Source organism: Theropithecus gelada, chromosome 4 (genome assembly GCF_003255815.1).
Source record: "Theropithecus gelada isolate Dixy chromosome 4, Tgel_1.0, whole genome shotgun sequence".
NCBI classification, from domain to species: Eukaryota; Metazoa; Chordata; class Mammalia; order Primates; family Cercopithecidae; genus Theropithecus; species Theropithecus gelada.
The window spans coordinates 56,070,733-56,088,954 of NC_037671.1; the positions used below are offsets into that span (position 1 = coordinate 56,070,733).

An 18,222-nucleotide genomic window follows, 5' to 3' on the forward strand; every position below is an offset into this window, starting at 1 on the left:
ATTTACTTTCATAGAACTTTCACCATCATTTCAGCATCAGTTCTCTTTTAGCTTTAAAAGAATGAAACACACTCAAGTGTTTCTGACTAGAGGGTTATATCTAATCCATGCTATGTGTTCACTAAATTTACTAGAACAGTTTTTCATGATGTGAAAAGTGAAAATATCGTGAAAATATTTCTAACTTCAAAGCCTTTTGGTCATATTTTGTCCATTTTCTGAGAAATTATGATTGGTCTTCTGGCATCTGGCATTTTAGAAAGAAATAGTCTGTGCCTTTCCCTTCAGCTGTCTGAAAAAGCAGAGAATGTTTAGGTTTTTAGGAATTGGATCTTTTCTAGATCACCTTCTACTCACACACACTCAGCTCCCAGAGTAGGAAATGTGCTGAGCACATGTCTCCAACTCTCCCACGGATCACAGTTTGCTGCCCAGCAGAAATGGTTGAGTGCTTGCCTCTGACCACTGGGGCTGAGCAGCCAAATCACCGAGAGCCTCCTGATCTCTCATGCATCACGTTGGCCCAGGCAGCACCTTCATGTCATGAGTCTCTGTGCAGTGAGCGTGGTAGGCCCTGTGACTGTGTGTATGTTAGCTCTTCCTCCAAGTTTGATGCCATTTGATCAAATCTTGCATTTTCCTGATTGGATTCTTCCAAAAATGTATTGCTTTCTCTTGAACAGTTAAGTTGCATACATGACATCTCTAAACTGAAAGACTGACCAATTCAATTCATATGCCAAAAACCCATAGTAGTATTAATTGCCATTGGTCTGGTATGCTGTGTAGTTCTTCCTATATTTTGTCCTTTAAAAAAAAAAAAAATTTTATATTATTGTGTGTTGCTAGTTTTAGGGCACAGCTCCTTAGTCTGTAGCAGCATTTATTTGCATTTTTTCCCCAAATGGTTGAGGGGAAAATGTTTGTACTGTGTGGGTCACAATAATGGATTCTGTTTGTGTTTTGTGGTGTTATTTGTAGTAAACATTTGCAAATCAATGAATGTCTTTTGTTTTCTTAATTGTTAGCTGCTTGGAAATTTAGAAAAGTCAGGTAAACTTGTTATCTTGTAAGTATTGTTCAGACCACAGTTGCATCTCTAACTTCCATTCTGCTTCTTAAATGCATGAAGATTCAAATCGGCTGACTGCTTTGTGTGCTCTTCATTATAAAATATTGGACATTTTCCTCTAAATTCAGTTTTTTGTTTTTTTTACGACTGCATGGCCTGGAACCTTATTTTGTTATGTGTTTTTCATGTTTGTTCAGATTATTCACTCTCAAAAGAATGCTTTTCTGTGAATTACATTTTAAGTTATTCAGAAATCTGAAAGGCATCATTTGGCAGCTCATCTGTTTTCACTAAATTGTAAGTTTGTTGGCACAAATCTGTCTCTAATGGAAAGGCTAGATTTGCTTTATTTGCTACACCTGGCATGCCTCTGATTTTTCAAGTCACTTATTTGTGTCTTTTATTTTTCATCCTGTTGCTTAAGTATATATACTTCTGGGAAAAGGAGATTTCTTAAAAACTCATAGTGTTGGTGGAGAGGAGAGTTAAGGAACATACTGTGCAGTAGTATGATTGATTCATGGATAGATGGAGTTGGTGGTATATGTGTGAGCATGAGTATGATGAACAAGAGCCAGACCGTAAAGAATTTTTGGCTAGAAGAAATTGAGCTTATATCCAAGTTTAGAGTCCGTTTTTCTTTTTGTCTCCATTAAGTCCGAATGAAAGTGACACCAACTAAGCCACACTTACCCAGTGAGATGAGGCAAGATAGCATTTGCAGATCATTCATCAAAGCTTTTTTTAATCAGACAACCTGTAAATATTAATTACCCATAAATATTACTATGATACTCAGAAATGCCTGTGGTGATAGAATATTCATTTTGTGGATAGTTTTCTGCCTTCTTCTTATTACAATTTAAAATTATTTCAGTATGTTTCCATTATATTCTAAAATGAATTATTGATTAAAGACATAATATAGAATATAAAAATATTAGATAAAATATAGTTGACCATCAGATTTCAAGATGGAGAAGTCATTCCTAAACTTGAAATAAGTCATTAAAAAATAGTTGATGGATTTGTCTACAGGAAAATTCGATTTCTGATCTTTAAGAAGGTAAAGATAGCCTTTACTTTCTTGAAAGGGGGCGGGGAGACATTTAAAGTATCTGAAATGAGAGATCTGTCTTTACTCTATTAGAAGTTCTTTTACACCAATGAGGAAAAGATGTATTAAATACATCCATAGAGAAGTAGACAAAAACAAAGAAACTTCCACAAAAACCAGCAAGTGATTCACAGAGGAACAAATAGAAATGGCAACTAATGTGAAACAATTTCAGCCTCATCAGTATTCACAAAAAAATTAATAATACCAAATTTTGGCAAGGGTGGAGGGAAGTGTATATTATCATGTAAATATAAATTATTATGACTTTCTGGAAGAGAATATGATAATAGTAAAAACTTCAGAAGTGTTTATACTCTTTGATTCTGCAAGTCCATGTCTAGGAAAACATTCATGGATATACACTAAGAATGATGTACAAGAACATTTCTCACATTATTCATAGGAACAGCCTACATGTTCCAGGCACCATACCAAGTGTCCATAGAGGCAGCTAACATGTGCCAGGCACAATGCCAAGGGCTTTTGCATTTATTCTTATCTAATTATCATAACAGTTCTATGAGGTGTAGGTAAATCATTATCAGTGTCCAACAGATTGTGAAACTAAGACTGAGAGAGGTTAAGTAACTTCCCCAGAATCACACAGCAAAGAAGTGGCAGACCTAACTAGCATTGTCTACCCTGGGCAGTTTCTTAAATAATCTGTGATACATCCATAGAAGGAAATAACTATGTGGTCCATAAAAGTCCTCTTAGAAACATTGTTAAAGTGTATATGTAGAATCACAAATGAATGGCAGTGGTACTGGAAGATCGTTCCTCATAATGTTAATACTGATTATCCCTTTGTGGTAAGATTTGATTTTTTTTTTCATTGTGGTTTCCTGTGCGTGGATGTATGGTTTTTATTTTTCTAATCAATGTAAGGTACTTTTTTATAATCAGAAAAAAAGAATTCTGTAGCTGTTAGTGGATATTTTGATGTCAGTGGCCCCAGAATTCAGGGAATCCCAAAGCCACATGATTTCCAAAAATGTTTATGAAGTAGGGAACATTTGAATAATATGCCATAGATGATGGAATTTTAAAATTATGTTTCATATTATTTTTGCTCAGATTGCATTTTGGCCAGATTTTAATTATTGTACATTTTTCTTTTTTTGCCAATGGGATGTGGGTTCAATTATGTTACAAATAATATTAAAAGGAATATACTGAAGGAAAGTGAAAGTTCCCTTACACTTAAGGCAAGCATTTAAAAAATAGAATATAAACAAAAGTGACTAACGTAGGCTGCCTTTTTGAATCACTGAATCTGTCTCATGATCTTCTCCTTGGGTGAGCTAACCTGCAGGCAATTAATACTTAGTGAAAGTTGACTTGAGCAGAGGTTTGCTCAATAATCTGCAGATCCTATTTTCTTGAGATGGGTTAGATCAATGCCTAACAGCTAAGGAGACACAAAATGGCTGGACAAAGATTCTCAGCTATATTCCATAATTCTCAGATAATCCAAGTCCAACCCCTTGTATTCTGGGAAGGTGCTATTATGTGGTTTAAGGGAGGCTTAAAAATATCAGCTTCCTACATAACTGGTAATAAGTTTTTTAAAGTCTGCTTCCCAGAACTTCTAAATGATACAGATATTTTATCCTGATGACAACTAAGGAACCTGTAAACTCTGCCTCCTGAACCCAAAAGAGAAAGCCAAAATATATATGAATGATGTGTATAATGTCAGTGTTCACTATTATTAATACAAAGTGTCACTGCGATACATCGTTAGGGAGATAGTTTTTTAAAGACATTCAGGTGAGTTCAGGAAAGAGACTGCCAACATCAGTACAGTTCTAAGAACATAGTAGGTATTTAGGTGTTGATTGTACTCATCATTTGGATCTGAGGTTTTTACTTCCCGGAAAAAAAAATAGCTACCACATTTATTTGGCAGCAGCAAAAGGCCAGTTTCTATGATAGGTGCCAAATTATTTATGTGGTTTCATTTAATTTAATCATTATTGTTACTTTTGGTTAAAGTAACACATCCAAACCCACAAAACATATGACTGAGCCTAAATTCTAGCCCAGGTCTGTATGATCTCAAAGCATCCACTCCCTCCATCATACCGCATCTCCCTCTGACGTCTATAATGAACTATATCTTTTCAGTTATGGGTTTGAATGCTTAATAATCTTTTCTAAAAACCAAAGGTTTGTGCCATCCCTTCCTGGCTGATTTGGAAAGAGGGCTGTGTTTGTGTGAATGTTTGCTGGGACAGCATGTGCCTTTGTGGGGTGATTAAGGCATCCCTAGCACACTCTGCAACAACATGTGCTCTTTGTTGGCATTGTTTTTCAAAAACCATAGACAATAGAGATCAGGAGGTCACACTGCCTGCTCTGACAATCCAGAGGGCCTAAGAGGCTCTTGTACGCAATTGCGTTCCACCCCTTGACGTCTCAAATGGGTATGAGATTAGAGTGGGAAAGGAAAAAGAAAAATGAAACAATAACACAGTAGATAGCTCACACATTTCATTGAAGTTTACACTTTATCTTCCTAAATGATTAATGGATCTTGTCCACAACATTTATTTAGAGCCCTCTGACCCACTTTAATTAGTTAATTAATTTTTTGGATTACATAATACATGCACATGATACAAATTGAAAATAGCAGTAGGGCCGCAAAACAGATATCTTACAGGTTGGTGTGGTGGGAGGGCAGTGGACAGCTTCATGACAAGATGCCGACAGTTAAAATGCAGTCCCAGCTCTATATGCCTTCCAGGAGCTGATTATCCCCTCCGGATGATCATATGAATAATGATATCTGCTTTGCCCCCCTTGGGTCACTCATAAATCCTGTCTTTTCAAAGGTAGGTCAGGACGCTAGCAGGGGTCTTCAGCCTCAGCCAGCTGCTGACTTGGAAGCCCTCCTTCAGGGCATGTAGCCGTACCTCTGAACCCCAGCCTCATGCCGAAGCTCCTCCACCTGGGAGCAGGGATGCGGGAAGGGTGCCCCATGGGAACCTAGTCATTCTTTCTCATAAGTAGATCTTTGTCAGGATTGTCTAAATTTATCAGAGACTCTAATAATATTGATCATCAAAGGGATCAGGGTTTTGATTGCTTTCCTTCCATGATATTTCTGGGCATCTAAGTAGAACTGTTGATTCCCTTCCTTAAGGGAGGGAGAATGTGCTCAGCCATATGGGAAATCCAGTTGCACATTTCTTGTAGGACACTATACTGGGGCTATATGTTTATAAAACCTAAGAGAGGCTACTCTGGTGATTCTTACTGGAACAAAAAAGAGTTTTGTTGTCTCCACTGCTGCACATAGAGGCAGGTAACTTTTAAGTAGAGGTCTTTCACAAGTAAGTAAATAAAGTGTCTAAACATACGTAAATGAGAAATTTAGTGGGCAGAGAGGCTATGCATGGTGGGTAGACAGCATGAATACTATACTTGCCAAGTACCCTGAGTGTACATAAACATGTGCAAATTAAGCAGTAACTCAGGTAAACGATCTTAGGGTTCTTCATGTGGTATTTTATGCTCTCAGAGGGTTAGACCATAATTATGAAATAAAGGCAGAGAGCATTTTATTATATGGACCAAAGGGTTCTGTGAAGGCTCTATGGAGGAACAGAGGATGTTTAGCTAATTTTGGATCATTGGTGAGATTTAAAAAGGCATTTCTATAAAAAACAGTGGGATCAAAAATATAAAAATGTATTTAGGGTATAATGAGTAGACCATTTTTGCTGGAATGAGAAATATGTGAATGCGGGGACTAAAGGGGGCAAAATCTAATAGCCTTTCTACATATCTGGGTGCTTTCCACATGACCAGAGACAATTTTTTTTTTTTTTGAGACGGAGTCTCGCTCTGGCCCAGGCTGGAGTGCAGTGGCCGGATCTCAGCTCACTGCAAGCTCCGCCTCCCGGGTTCACGCCATTCTCCTGCCTCAGCCTCCCGAGTAGCTGGGACTACAGGCGCCCGCCACCTCGCCCGGCTAGTTTTTTGTTTTTAGTAGAGACGGGGTTTCACCGTGTTAGCCAGGATGATCTCAATCTCCTGACCTTGTGATCCGCCCGTCTCGGCCTCCCAAAGTGCTGGGATTACAGGCTTGAGCCACCGCGCCCGGCCTGACAAATGTTAGCCTACATTTACTTATATATTTATTTTTCTTTTATATACATTATGGTTAAATATTGTGGTTCAATACATTATTTTGAAATCTTTATATTTTTAAGGGAGGAAATAAAAAGATTATGAAGGTAATTATGTAGCCATTCACAAATCTGCGTTCTGCTTTTGAGGATATTATATACATATATTAAACACATGTATAAATAGAAAAGGGCAGAAGATATATTCAGATAGCATTAACCTTTCAAGTCTTGTGCTCTTTCTCAAGTGGGAGCCTCTGGAGTAGTATTTTTCCATGTGTTGGAGAGACATCAATAGGTTCCTTCATGAGCCTTTCCTAGCAGTTGCCCTTAGTCAGAAGAGTGAGTACAAGAAGAATGTAGTACTTTATGGAGTCCTGCAGAATGTTGTGTCTGGGATCGAGCTATTTTTCCGCCCTCTTGATTCAGTTTTCCTGACTGTAAAAACCACCACCAATTTGTTAAAGAGAATCATTGGATTTTTGTGTGTATGTTCCTTTTTGAAGACCAGACTCATACAAAACTCAGTTACCTTTAAATTGCTTACTTTTAAAAAATGGTAATCAAATTTGGCGTGGATGAAGGTGTTGATCTGTGTGCCTTTACGAGCAGGCCACGGCTAAAGAAATGGATGTATAGATTTACTCCGTTCACTTTTTGTGAAGATACTGCTGATTTTACATCCATCAAAAAAAAAGTGAATTTACCACATTAATTTGTGAATGACTAAAAGCTATTAAAAGATGTATGGTGGAAATTAATGTACTGTATAATCTGTAAGATACCCCTTTTTTTTGAAAAAAAACATGGAGAGTGCTGAAGTTAATATAATGGGCAAGTCTTGAATTGTGTGTTCATCAGGATCACCTTTGGCCTAACTTTTGAAACTACAATTGTTAAACTTGCATATTACCACATAGTATTTTTCTGGATTGTATAGTTTGGTTAACATATTTAACAGATGCAGTTGGGTTAGATATCAGCAGTGGAAAATGATTTCTTCTTTAGAATAAAATTTTTAAAATGTATCATTGATTTTCTTGATTTAATTTAGAACATGTACATCTAACGTTTCACAGAGATTTTTATGAACATATAGGGCTGTGTTTTGTATGATTTAAATTAATGATTATTGGTCATCAGTGAGATCAGTGAGTTATGTGGTATAAGTTTATGCATCCTTTTTATACTGTTTGGTAAACAAAGTACTCTGATCCTACTCCATCTCCCCTAGAAAACTGGAAAAAAAGATGTATTTCCTTTCTCACCATAGATCGGCGGGTGCTGCAGCCTCACTGTGTTCTGTGTGCGTGACAATAGACTAACTCGGATACCTGCAGAGATGTCACAGGCAACAGAACTTCATGTGCTGGATGTGGCAGGGAACAGGTAAGCCTGTTGTATGCTTTGCTTGAGGGAAACAAATATGCATACATCCCAATCTTTGCGTGCATCTTCAAATTTTTGTCTTTGCTTTATCTTACAGAATATGATCCCAATTTTTCAAATGACCTAGGCCTCAGGGAATTCTTCATATGGGGGCTAGAGTGCTTGAGCCCAATGGAGCAGAGAAAGGGGAAACCTGAGCATGGGTTAAAGTGTCAGTGGACACTTTTGTAGAAATGCTTCCCGGAATGATGGTACAATGATGCCAGGGAAAGAGCACTGAACTAAGAATGGGGAGACTTGGGTTGTGGCTTAGCTCTTCTAAGTAGCTTTTGTAAGTCATCATGGGCTTCAGAGTTTCCTCACCTGGAAAGTGAGCACAAATGAGTTCGAACTCAGTTTTAACCAGGGGACCTTGACATACTGACTCTGAACCCCCTGAAAATACAAACAAAATTGTGTATTTAGGGAGGTGTTTATAGCTAATGTCAGAATCTCCAAATGATTCATAATACAAAAAAAGTTCAGAGCTGCCAGACTAGTATCCCCAAGGTCACAGCGTCACCATTTCTCAAGTTCCGGAGCAGAGGTCATGTTGGACTGAGCGCCATTTTCTAGAATATGCCTGTTCATCATCTTTGTGGAACACATTTGTTTCCGTCATTCCGAGCTAATTTCAGCGCCCTAAATGTCATATGCGCCTTCTCTGTGAACAGAAACAGGCTATTCTTTCTATTGGGGACCCTCTTCTCTGGCTCCTTGACTCTCTTCTTCATCACTCAAGCTTTATTTTCTTGAGGGAGCCTCCTTTCTGAGTTCGCATTTGGGAAAATTGCCCTGCCATGGCAGTCACAGTACCATGTGAGAATTGCCAGTTTTCATATGGGTAACCCTTCTAAGCCTGAAGTTACCTAAAGTTAGATGTTCTTCTGGTTTATGTGTCATTGTATCACTTGTCAGATGCAATGACAGAGTGCCTGGCACATAACATGCCATTTTCAGTGGAACAAAAATGTTAATAGTTTTACAGGATGAATAGCAGGTCACTGCAGGATGGCTTATATCATAGGCTTCCTTGCCAAAAAGAATTAAAAATTGCTTTTGAGTGTAATATAGTTAGGAGAAAAAGGTTCAACTGCTTGGGGGAAGATGATCAATGATCTTAAATGGTAAAGGCCAGCAGTCTAAAGAGTGTTTGGGAGACTGTCTCCTGAGTGCTGATTAGCTGATCATTTTGGTCAGGCACAGGTCACCATTTTTTATTCTTGCTAATGGATTATAGACAGCAGGGCTAAATAAACAGCAGTTCTCAGCTGGAATCTAGAGGTGAGTTATAGCCTCAAGCAATGCTCACCTTTTCAAAGTTAATGCTTTCAGGACATCTTGATAGATTCTTAAGACCACTAACTGGTTGCCGGAAACCCAGGATTAAATTGAGTTGAACCTCGGATTTCTGCTGAACTAAGCAGAACTAAGGCATGAGCCTTTACAGCTTGAGGAGGGTACTTCTTTCCTGATCTTTATCCTCTAGCAGTAGAAACTCAATGAGTCAACATTTGCTGGTTCTTGCCACACTACTGAGCATGAATTTGCATCAATTCTTGAGCAGAAAGATGCCTGTGATGGCGAAAAACTGTTTTTACATGAATGAAGGCCCCATTTCTCCAGTTCTCAGAAAAAGAGAAAGTTAAATTTTTATTATGCTTGGGCTGGGATGGAGAAAACCCAGTTAAAAAGTCGAGTTACACAGTTGTCATTTGAGTCAGTTAAGTGTGTCATTTAGTCCATGCATACGTATGTAGATTCATAATCAAATTTTAAGCCTATTAAAATATTTAATCACTGCTTATTAAAAGTATCAGTATAGAAACTAATTTTTTTAAAAAGGGCTACCTGGTCAGCCTTTTAGCTTGCAGAAATGTCATACCATAGGATATCATACTAAATCATATTAAATGTAACAGAAGCTTCTGCCTCTTCTTTCAAGTATATGAAAATAACACATGGCAGCAGGAAACATACACTGTGAGTTTCTAGAAACTTTCTTTTGCAGTTTGGTAGGATAAATTATAGCAAGGATGACTATAACCTGTCACTTGGAAACTAAGTATTAAACCTTCTGTGACAGTAAAGAAAATGTCTTATATCATCAGTTACCCGAGCACAGAACACAAAATTCTTTAATACTTAGACTCTCTCCCATAGGAATATCCATCAAGTGTGCAAAACTCAGCATTTGAGGATTTTCCTTACTTGCAATATTAGTAGTACTGAATATTAGAAACAATGGTTGTCAATTGGAAAATAGGAAATAGCTTACACTTTTTAATTTTATACTATGTATGTATTACCCAGTCCAAAGAATTAAAAATATTAAAAGACAAACAACAGCATACTGTTGTGGAATACTAAGCAGTCAAAGAATGAGATATTTCTCTGTGCAGTGACACAGGAAGAGACCCAAGATACTGAGTGAAAAGGGAAAATGTGGAGCAGTTTATAGGGCTCTCATTTTGGTGGGGTTTTTTTCCTTAAAAAAGAAAAAAAAATCACTTATTTGTGCATTGTACCCAAATACTAATAGTAGTTCCCCTAGATGAGACTTGAAGGTATAGGGAGTTTTCATTTTAGATATTTTAGTATTGTTTAATTTTTTGCCAGTTATGTTCTCAATTTATATGTATTTTTAAACATTTTTGAAAAGTTTGCTTAAAACTAAAAATTCTGGTAGAAAGTAACAGAAAGATGAAACATTACATTGTAAGGCGTATTCAGTCACTGGTGAAGTTAATATTAATCAGTAGGCCATGCTTAGATATTAAATAAATTTGAGAAGGCAGTTGCTATAGTAGTTCACAGGCATAGAAGGTTACTTGGGGCTGGGTTGGTCATGGATATAACTGGAGACAGGAGGCTTACAGTTTGGTCATTCATTTGCTTTAGTTCTTGTACCATTGGTGTGAATAGTAACCACAAGTTTTTTATTTCTGGGCGCATGTGGTCCTAAATAGAACACAGAGATGCCTACGGGCTGTGGTTTCTTGTGTGTTGATTCTGTTTATTCTATAGTGTACGGAAGGTACCAGAATAAACCAAAAATTATTAGCTCCTTTGGAAAGCAGGAATGTATTTCTCATCGATTTTCTGACTTGTAGCTGGGATGGTTTACCCAAGAGAGACAGAAAAGCATGTGTGTGTCTTTTTTTCCCCAGGCTATAGTGAGTTAGAGGATTAGCCAGCCGGCAGAATCTCAGTGGGCAGACTGTTCAGGGAACAGGGTGTTTTTTTCTTTTGGACACCACTGGCAACACTTCTGTCCGCAAGACAGTGGGCAGCTCATGTGTGGTATGGACTCAGTCAGCAGCAGCCACATTCAAGCTGGCACTTTGATTCTTTGCAGCAAAACTGGTGTTTCAGGCAACTCATTAATCTGAGTTGAAATATGTTGATAAGATTTGTTGTTGTAGAGTCTAGTAATTTATTTAGCTTTTGTCATATGGTTTGTCATCCTTAGAAGTTGTTATTTATTAGTATTATCGATGCTCTTTTGAGCCTCTTATTTATACTTTTGCTTTAACATTCAGCTGGCTTCTAGTCTGAGAAGTTACAATGACCACGTTTGAGTATCTGTGTTTTGTGCCACTTTTCAAGTCTTGATTTTTTTTCTTTCTGTTCTCATGAGTAAGACAGGTACAGATGCTGACTGTAAGTGTCTTGCCCAAGACTTGAAACTTTAAACATTCTAGTGGATGCTAGCTTGCTTCCTCTTTTAAAAGATAGAGGAGAAAAATTTTAAATAAATTATATTTTTGTTCAATAAAATGAAAGAGTTTGATGTACTTGAAACTTTAACAGTGTATAATGCCTATTTAAAAAATCCTTGTCACAGTACCTGGCAAATACATGTTTTTAACTTTCTTGCATTTGAGTTTACATGTATGTAACGTTCTTTGGATAGAAAGAGAAAGAATTTTTGTATAAGCAGAAGATATTTCAGTTCTATCCCTTAAAGAACAAGTATCTCAGAGTAAGAAGAAATGTAATTGTGATTCTGCTGTTCCCTGTGGTTCCCTCAGGTGTCCTTCTCTAACTGTGAGCATATGGTGGCACCGGGTGGATTCTAGGATTTGAAAATATGTATTTCTCACCTCATACTGCTCTCATTAGTGAAATATTATAATGTACAATTCATAATCTTTTTAAGAGTACTTTAATATAAGCAGTTCTCGTGGATACACTGGCTTAAGAACCTCACTCCCACTTAAGTTACAGTTTCACAGTACTTCCTCAGTATTGCATGCAATACATATGCATGAGATGGACTCAGCCTTTACTGGACTAATTGTTAAGGAAAAGAAAATATTTTCTCATCTTTGAAACTAACACAGAAATCTTGCAAAATGTATTGTTACTGTGAAAAGTTTGTTAATGATGCTTTTGTTGTTAATACTGTCCGTGCACTCTTTGATTTTTTTTTACTTCTTTTATTAAAGTAATTTAACCAGTTTATGCCTACCTTTTCCTCTGATTAGTTTTGTGTTATTGGAATACAGCTTCTTTTCATATCTTTAGAGAGTTCTAGTTTATTTCCCATAAGTTCTGTCAATTGAAATGGTATGTGCGTCTGAGAATTCACTGTTAGTCTTTTGGTAAGATGTATAGGTAGATTTCCTGCTAATGTTAACTGGAAATAGGTGTACATATGATTTCTGGCAGTGGTCTTTACTAAATAGATTCTACGGGTTGCAACCAATCTGTGAAGTCTTTGTGCAAACATAAAAATAAAACTAATCTTTAGGTGTCACATTATAACATTTAAAGTACTTTCATACGTACTACCTCATTTGAAACTGAAATAATCTGATATAGATTTTAATTGTCACCTAGGACTCTGAGAAGTAAGAGCTTCTAGAAACTGAGAGATAAAGGTTTAGAAGGGAATACCTGAAATAATCTCCCTAGAGAAACTAGATGGAGTCCATACAAAATGGGGTTTAATCTTTATTTTGGCTGCAACTTAAATGCTTTGACACCCCAGGCACCTCCTTCCTCTTGGCCTGATTCATCAGGTGCTCCTGGAAACAGGTAATCCCGCAGCTTCAAAACCAGCCCTGTCAGTGAGGCTGTCGCCATCAGAGGTAAAGAACCTCCTCTGGGTCCTTCCAAAATCACCTTGACTTTTTTTCTCTCTTTACATTGAAACCTAGTACAAGACCCTAAAAATGTGTCCTACAATTTTCTCTCTCTTTTTTTTTTTTTTTTGCCCTGTAATCTGGAGGTTCTCATGGGAGAAGTGAGAGCAGAAAAGGGAAGCACAGGAACCTACTGAAGAATCCACTTGCAAAGAGTATGTCAAGTGTCTTAAAAACATAACATCGTTTTTACATTTTGAAACCAATCTCAGGAAGCTGTTTTTAATTTTTCCTCATTTTATGGATAGGGATTGATTTGATTATAAAATTTGAGGTTGTAATGTCTCTTTTTTTAAAAAAAAAAAAAAAATAGGTTGCTGCATCTACCTTTATCCCTGACTGCCTTGAAGTTGAAGGCTCTGTGGCTATCTGACAACCAGTCCCAGCCCCTGCTTACATTCCAGACAGACACAGACTACACCACGGGAGAGAAGATTTTAACCTGTGTCTTACTTCCTCAGCTGCCTTCTGAACCTACTTGTCAAGGTGAATTTAATTTAAGGACAGTATTCACAGGGCCACGAGATTGAGTAGGACCTAATGTCTGTCCATAAGGCCTCTTACTCCTTCATGTGATTGTGTTATATCCAGTCTGCACCTAGAGCCGGCTCAGGCGAGGCCACTGTGGGACTCTTCCGGAAAGGTTACCCTACATCCTTGCAGAAGGGCCGCTCATATCTATTTATCATGGTTGAAATTCCATAAGCAGTTTTTTGGTTTTGAATTATAGCTAAGGCTGAAAATACAATACTTCTAAAAGTGGTAACAGAGTCTCTTAAAATCCAAACTGATAGTTCAGAGGATTAGTACTAACACCACTGGCATACTGTTTTTAAGCCATTGAATTATTTTGAGTCATTGTATCTTTGTTTTGTAAACTGCGTGGTTAAAAAAAAATTCACATTCACATCAAAATGCTATCATAAACCCTTTGCTGAGAGCTGGGCTTGGTGGAGGGGAACCGGAGTGCCCTGGGGGAATGGGACCCCAAGTGGGAGGACTTTAAGACCCTAAGGGAAAACGTGGTAGAGTGTGTTACTGAGGAAAGTACTGGTGTCCAACCTGTGCAGCCACATCACTGTCAGGACAGTTTTGAAGTTGCATAAAATAAGTATTTTAAAAGGGACTCTAAATTATGACATTCTGTGATGAAATATTAAACATATTAATTTAGCAGATATTTTATATGATCTCAAATAGAGTTATACATCATTAAAAAAGAAGGGGCAACCTTGCCCCAGGCCTTTTTCTTTTTGTTTTTGAATTTTGTGTGTGTTTGTGTTTTAAAGCCAAACTTGCCACAGAACACCACCCTTATTTCTGGTGTTCTACCCCTGGTCCTCCGTATAGATTCTGCCTTGTCAGCTGCAAAGTTCATGGCTTTTACCGGTCACATGAACCACAGTTCCCTGCTGATGTGGTCTTTGTCACTGCAGAGAATCTGCCTCGCTGTGGTGCGCTGGAGAACTTGGTAAATGATGTCTCTGATGAAGCCTGGAACGAGCGTGCTGTCAACAGAGTCAGTGCAATCCGATTTGTGGAGGATGAGAAAGATGAAGAAGACAATGAGACGGTATGGAAATGCAGATTCTTTGCCTCTGTGGAAGTTCAAAATTAAAAGATTGAGAATGGCACCTAATTAGGATATTCTTTATTTTCAATTAGTATGTTCTCTGCCTTGCCTTGCCTTCAGCATTTAAGAATTTTTTTAGAAGACAAAACTAGGTAATTCTAGGTACTCAGTCACAAAAGGTAAATGGGGCAAATGGAACTCATTTTTTTTTTTTCTTTTTTGAGACAGAGTCTCCCTCTGTCACCCAGGCTGGAGTGCAGTGGAGTGATCTCAGCTTACTACAACTTCCACCTCTTGGGTTCAAGCCATCCCCCGACCTCAGCCTCTCAAGTAACCTCTGCCTCCCGGGTTCAAGCGATTCTCCTGCCTCAGCCTCCTTAGTAGCTGGGATTACAGGCACCTGCCACCACACCCAGCTAATTTTTTGTATTTTTAGTAGAGACAGGATGTCACCATGTTTGTCAGGCTGGTCTTGAACTCCTGACCTCAAGTGATCCACCCATGTTGGCCTCCCAAAGTACTGGGATTACAGGCACCTGCCACCATGCCCCTCTAATTTTTGTATTTTTTGTAGAGATGGCATTTTACCATGTTGTCCAGGCTGGTCTACAGTTCCTGGACTCAAGTGACCTCCCCACTTAGCCTCCCAAAGTGCTGGGACTACAGGCGTGAGCCACTGTGCCCGGCCTCTCATTGTTGTGTTGTGCTGCTTTTATGGTGCTTCTTTTTATTTGTGATAGTTTTCCCTCCCACTGAAACTTTTTTTAAAAAATTGTTCCCAGTGAATGCTGTCTCTTCCCATGTTGACTCCATTTGCTTGCCATGATTTGACTTAGTGCCAGACCTCTGTGCCTTCTTCATGTAACCAGCTCACCTTAGTCTTCTTGTAGAGGGCTTAGGATCTTAGTTGGATTAGTTAACAAGTTTTTGTTCAGAAATTGGAAAATACCAGTCACCCTTACTTTCATCTGTACTTGAAAATGTCTCTCAGACATCTAGCATCTCTAGGTGTTGGTGACAAGGCTTGACATCTTCCTAGCAGTTGACTTTGGCTTCATAAATTCCTTAAACTAATTGAGATTTTTCTTAAGCAGAGCTTAGAGGGAGTACTTGCAGCCCCCAAAACAAAGGCGGTTTTTAAATTTTTGCCTACAGTCTTGTTATTCCAGTTGTCACCAAATGGGATTTTAGGCCTATACAATCGTAAAGGGCAAAACACAAATTAGGGATGATAAAATTACTCACTGTCAATGACTCTTTAATACTCACCTCAAGACTTGTTAGAGTGTGATTATCACCAGTTACTTCATTGCCTCTTCCAGTATTTTGTTAAGCTAGTTTGGTTCCCCCTAAAGCACTTGGATAGGCCGTTTAAAAGATGTACACGCTGTTTTATGAGCTAAAGATCATGTAACATATTAAATAATATTTTAAAAATTACTCATACCCTGTTACTTAACTTCCAGTCTTTATTAGAAGAGTGTGAACTTTCATCAGTAGGTCATAGAAATAGTACACACAGCAGCAAAATAAGAAAAGGAAATATTTCCCTCTTGATTTCCTTTTTCTTGCATGCCTCAAGGGTTGAAAAAAGCCAGAATCGCTTTGGGTAATAGTAGAACATTATAGTGACTTTAATTTAGGATTTTTTATTTACTCTTTTATCTTTTTCTTTCCCTACACCCTATAATTATATCCTAAATTTTAAAATAACTGTTCTTGCTGCTTATGGAGATTTTTATTTTATAGTAATTTCATATTTTTATAAGTATTCTTTTATTCTAAAAGTAATCCTTCTATTGTAACGAGGTAAGTTATATGGAACACTTTCCCTTTCCCTTAACTACCAGTGAGCAGTTGATAAATGCACATACCTCCAAAGAAAGCTTTTCCACCCGCTTTAACTCAGAATTTCTAAGAAGGTAACATTTGTATTGGAATGCAAATGCCTTGAAGCTGCATGTGTTGAAAAAGTAGTGGAATAAAACCAAAACACTCACTCCACTGTTTGTTTTTAGAGAACACTTCTAAGGCGAGCCACTCCACACCCAGGGGAGTTAAAGCACATGAAAAAGACAGTGGAGAATTTACGGAATGACATGAATGCTGCTAAAGGACTGGACTCAAACAAAAACGAGGTCAATCATGCCATTGACCGAGTGACCACTTCTGTGTAGAGTTTCACCTCCGAGTTTTACCTCCTGTGTCTTCCTCTGCTGTCCAGACGTTCCTGTCTGCTTCCGGGGAGCCTCACGTGCTCCTTGTCTTAGCTAACCAGCCCCCGCGCGCCATCCTCCCGTGGAGTGTGGGGAAGCTGCTGTCTCCCAGGAAGTGCCTTACTCGTCCCGCAACCAGTCAGCCACCAGTGGTCTCCCGGCGTGATTTTTTTTTTTTTAATTTCAGTTGTTTGTAATAAGTAGAATACACTACTGTAAACATACGACCTTTGTTTTTGTCTTATGTTGGGATAAGGGAGAGCAGAAAGGGGAATTTTTATCCTACTCCCTTCCATAAAGTGCTGGGACATTTTGAATCCCCCAGGTTCCCTTGGACCTACTGATGAGAGATAGTTTTATGTATGGGGAAAAATGGATACTTTTTAAACCTTTTTTGGCAGCTCAGATGGTGTAAATTTTAAAATTTTGTATAGGTATTTCGTAACAAAAATATGTATTTCTTTTTTGTTATTTTATCTTGAAGACGGTACATATTTTAGTATTTGTGCAGAGAAACAAGTCCTGAAGTATTTGTTTTTATTTGTACCATCCACTTGTGCCTTACTGTATCCTGTGTCATGTCCAATCAGTTGTAAACAATGGCGTCTCTGAACAGTGAGATGAAAATAGGAATGTGGTATTTTAAAGCAGTGTTGTATTTTAATCAGTAATCTACCTGGCGGATTCGTTTTTAACCAAAAAGATGAATTATCAATGATTTGTAATTGTATCGGTTGATTTTTTTTTTGAAAAGATGAACCAAAGGATTTGACTGCTAATATTTTATTCCTTACACTTTAACTTTTTCTGAATAAGTCTCTCATAATGAGCGCAGTGTCAGACTGCCCCTACTCTGATGGTATGTGCCATTTGTAAAATAAAATAGATCAGAAAAGCACAAAAAGAGAAAACTGGTTCAGACATTCAGTGGGCAAATAAATTATGTACTGCAAAAGAATGATTTTTATTCAAGAAAGCTTTAAAAGTTTTATATCCAGATATACAACCACAATAAAGCAAAATAACCTATCAAAATAGAAATGTTGCTATCTTTATAAGTGCAATTTAATTTGTAAATAGAGTTTGAATCAAAGTATCAGAAAATACTGCTTCAAGATTTAATTTTAAATCTGCGAATTTAAGGGATATTGGGAAAAGTTTTGGTGTGTTTCTGTTGACTTCTTTTTTGTATGCTGTGATAAAAGAGAAATGAAAAGTGCCAGTCACTGTGTGGTGTCTAGGAAAATCATATATATTTTTTTTCTCCAAGAAATAAATTCTTCCTGGACATTGGCCATACAGCTTTTAAAAATTATTACTTTGTATGTTCAAGTGATAGCAGGTAGCCAAATTTTTTGGCCGTGTGCTCTGGTCTATTACATATTTAAATTACCCATCAGTTGTGAGTGACCTCGTGTGGGACTTGCATTCACACAGGGCGGAGCCCAGAATTGCCTTTGACTCTGGCTAGTAATTTTGGGTTGTGGCAGTCTGGCCAAGTGGACCCCTTAGAAACCCGTCTTC

General features: G+C 37.8%; 1 protein-coding gene across 1 annotated transcript in view; it reads left to right on the forward strand.

Annotated features, from left to right (window-relative positions):
- LRRC1 (leucine rich repeat containing 1) overlaps nucleotides 1-17,993 on the forward strand; it is a 129,709-nt gene extending 111,716 nt beyond the window's left edge. The window contains exons 12-15 of the mRNA XM_025384322.1: nucleotides 7,605-7,720; nucleotides 13,223-13,395; nucleotides 14,346-14,482; nucleotides 16,501-17,993. Of these exons, the coding sequence (XP_025240107.1) occupies nucleotides 7,605-7,720; nucleotides 13,223-13,395; nucleotides 14,346-14,482; nucleotides 16,501-16,659 (585 nt within the window). The 3' untranslated portion in view covers nucleotides 16,660-17,993. The remainder of the gene's footprint in view (nucleotides 1-7,604; nucleotides 7,721-13,222; nucleotides 13,396-14,345; nucleotides 14,483-16,500) is intronic.
- The last annotated feature ends 229 nt before the right edge of the window (nucleotides 17,994-18,222 follow it).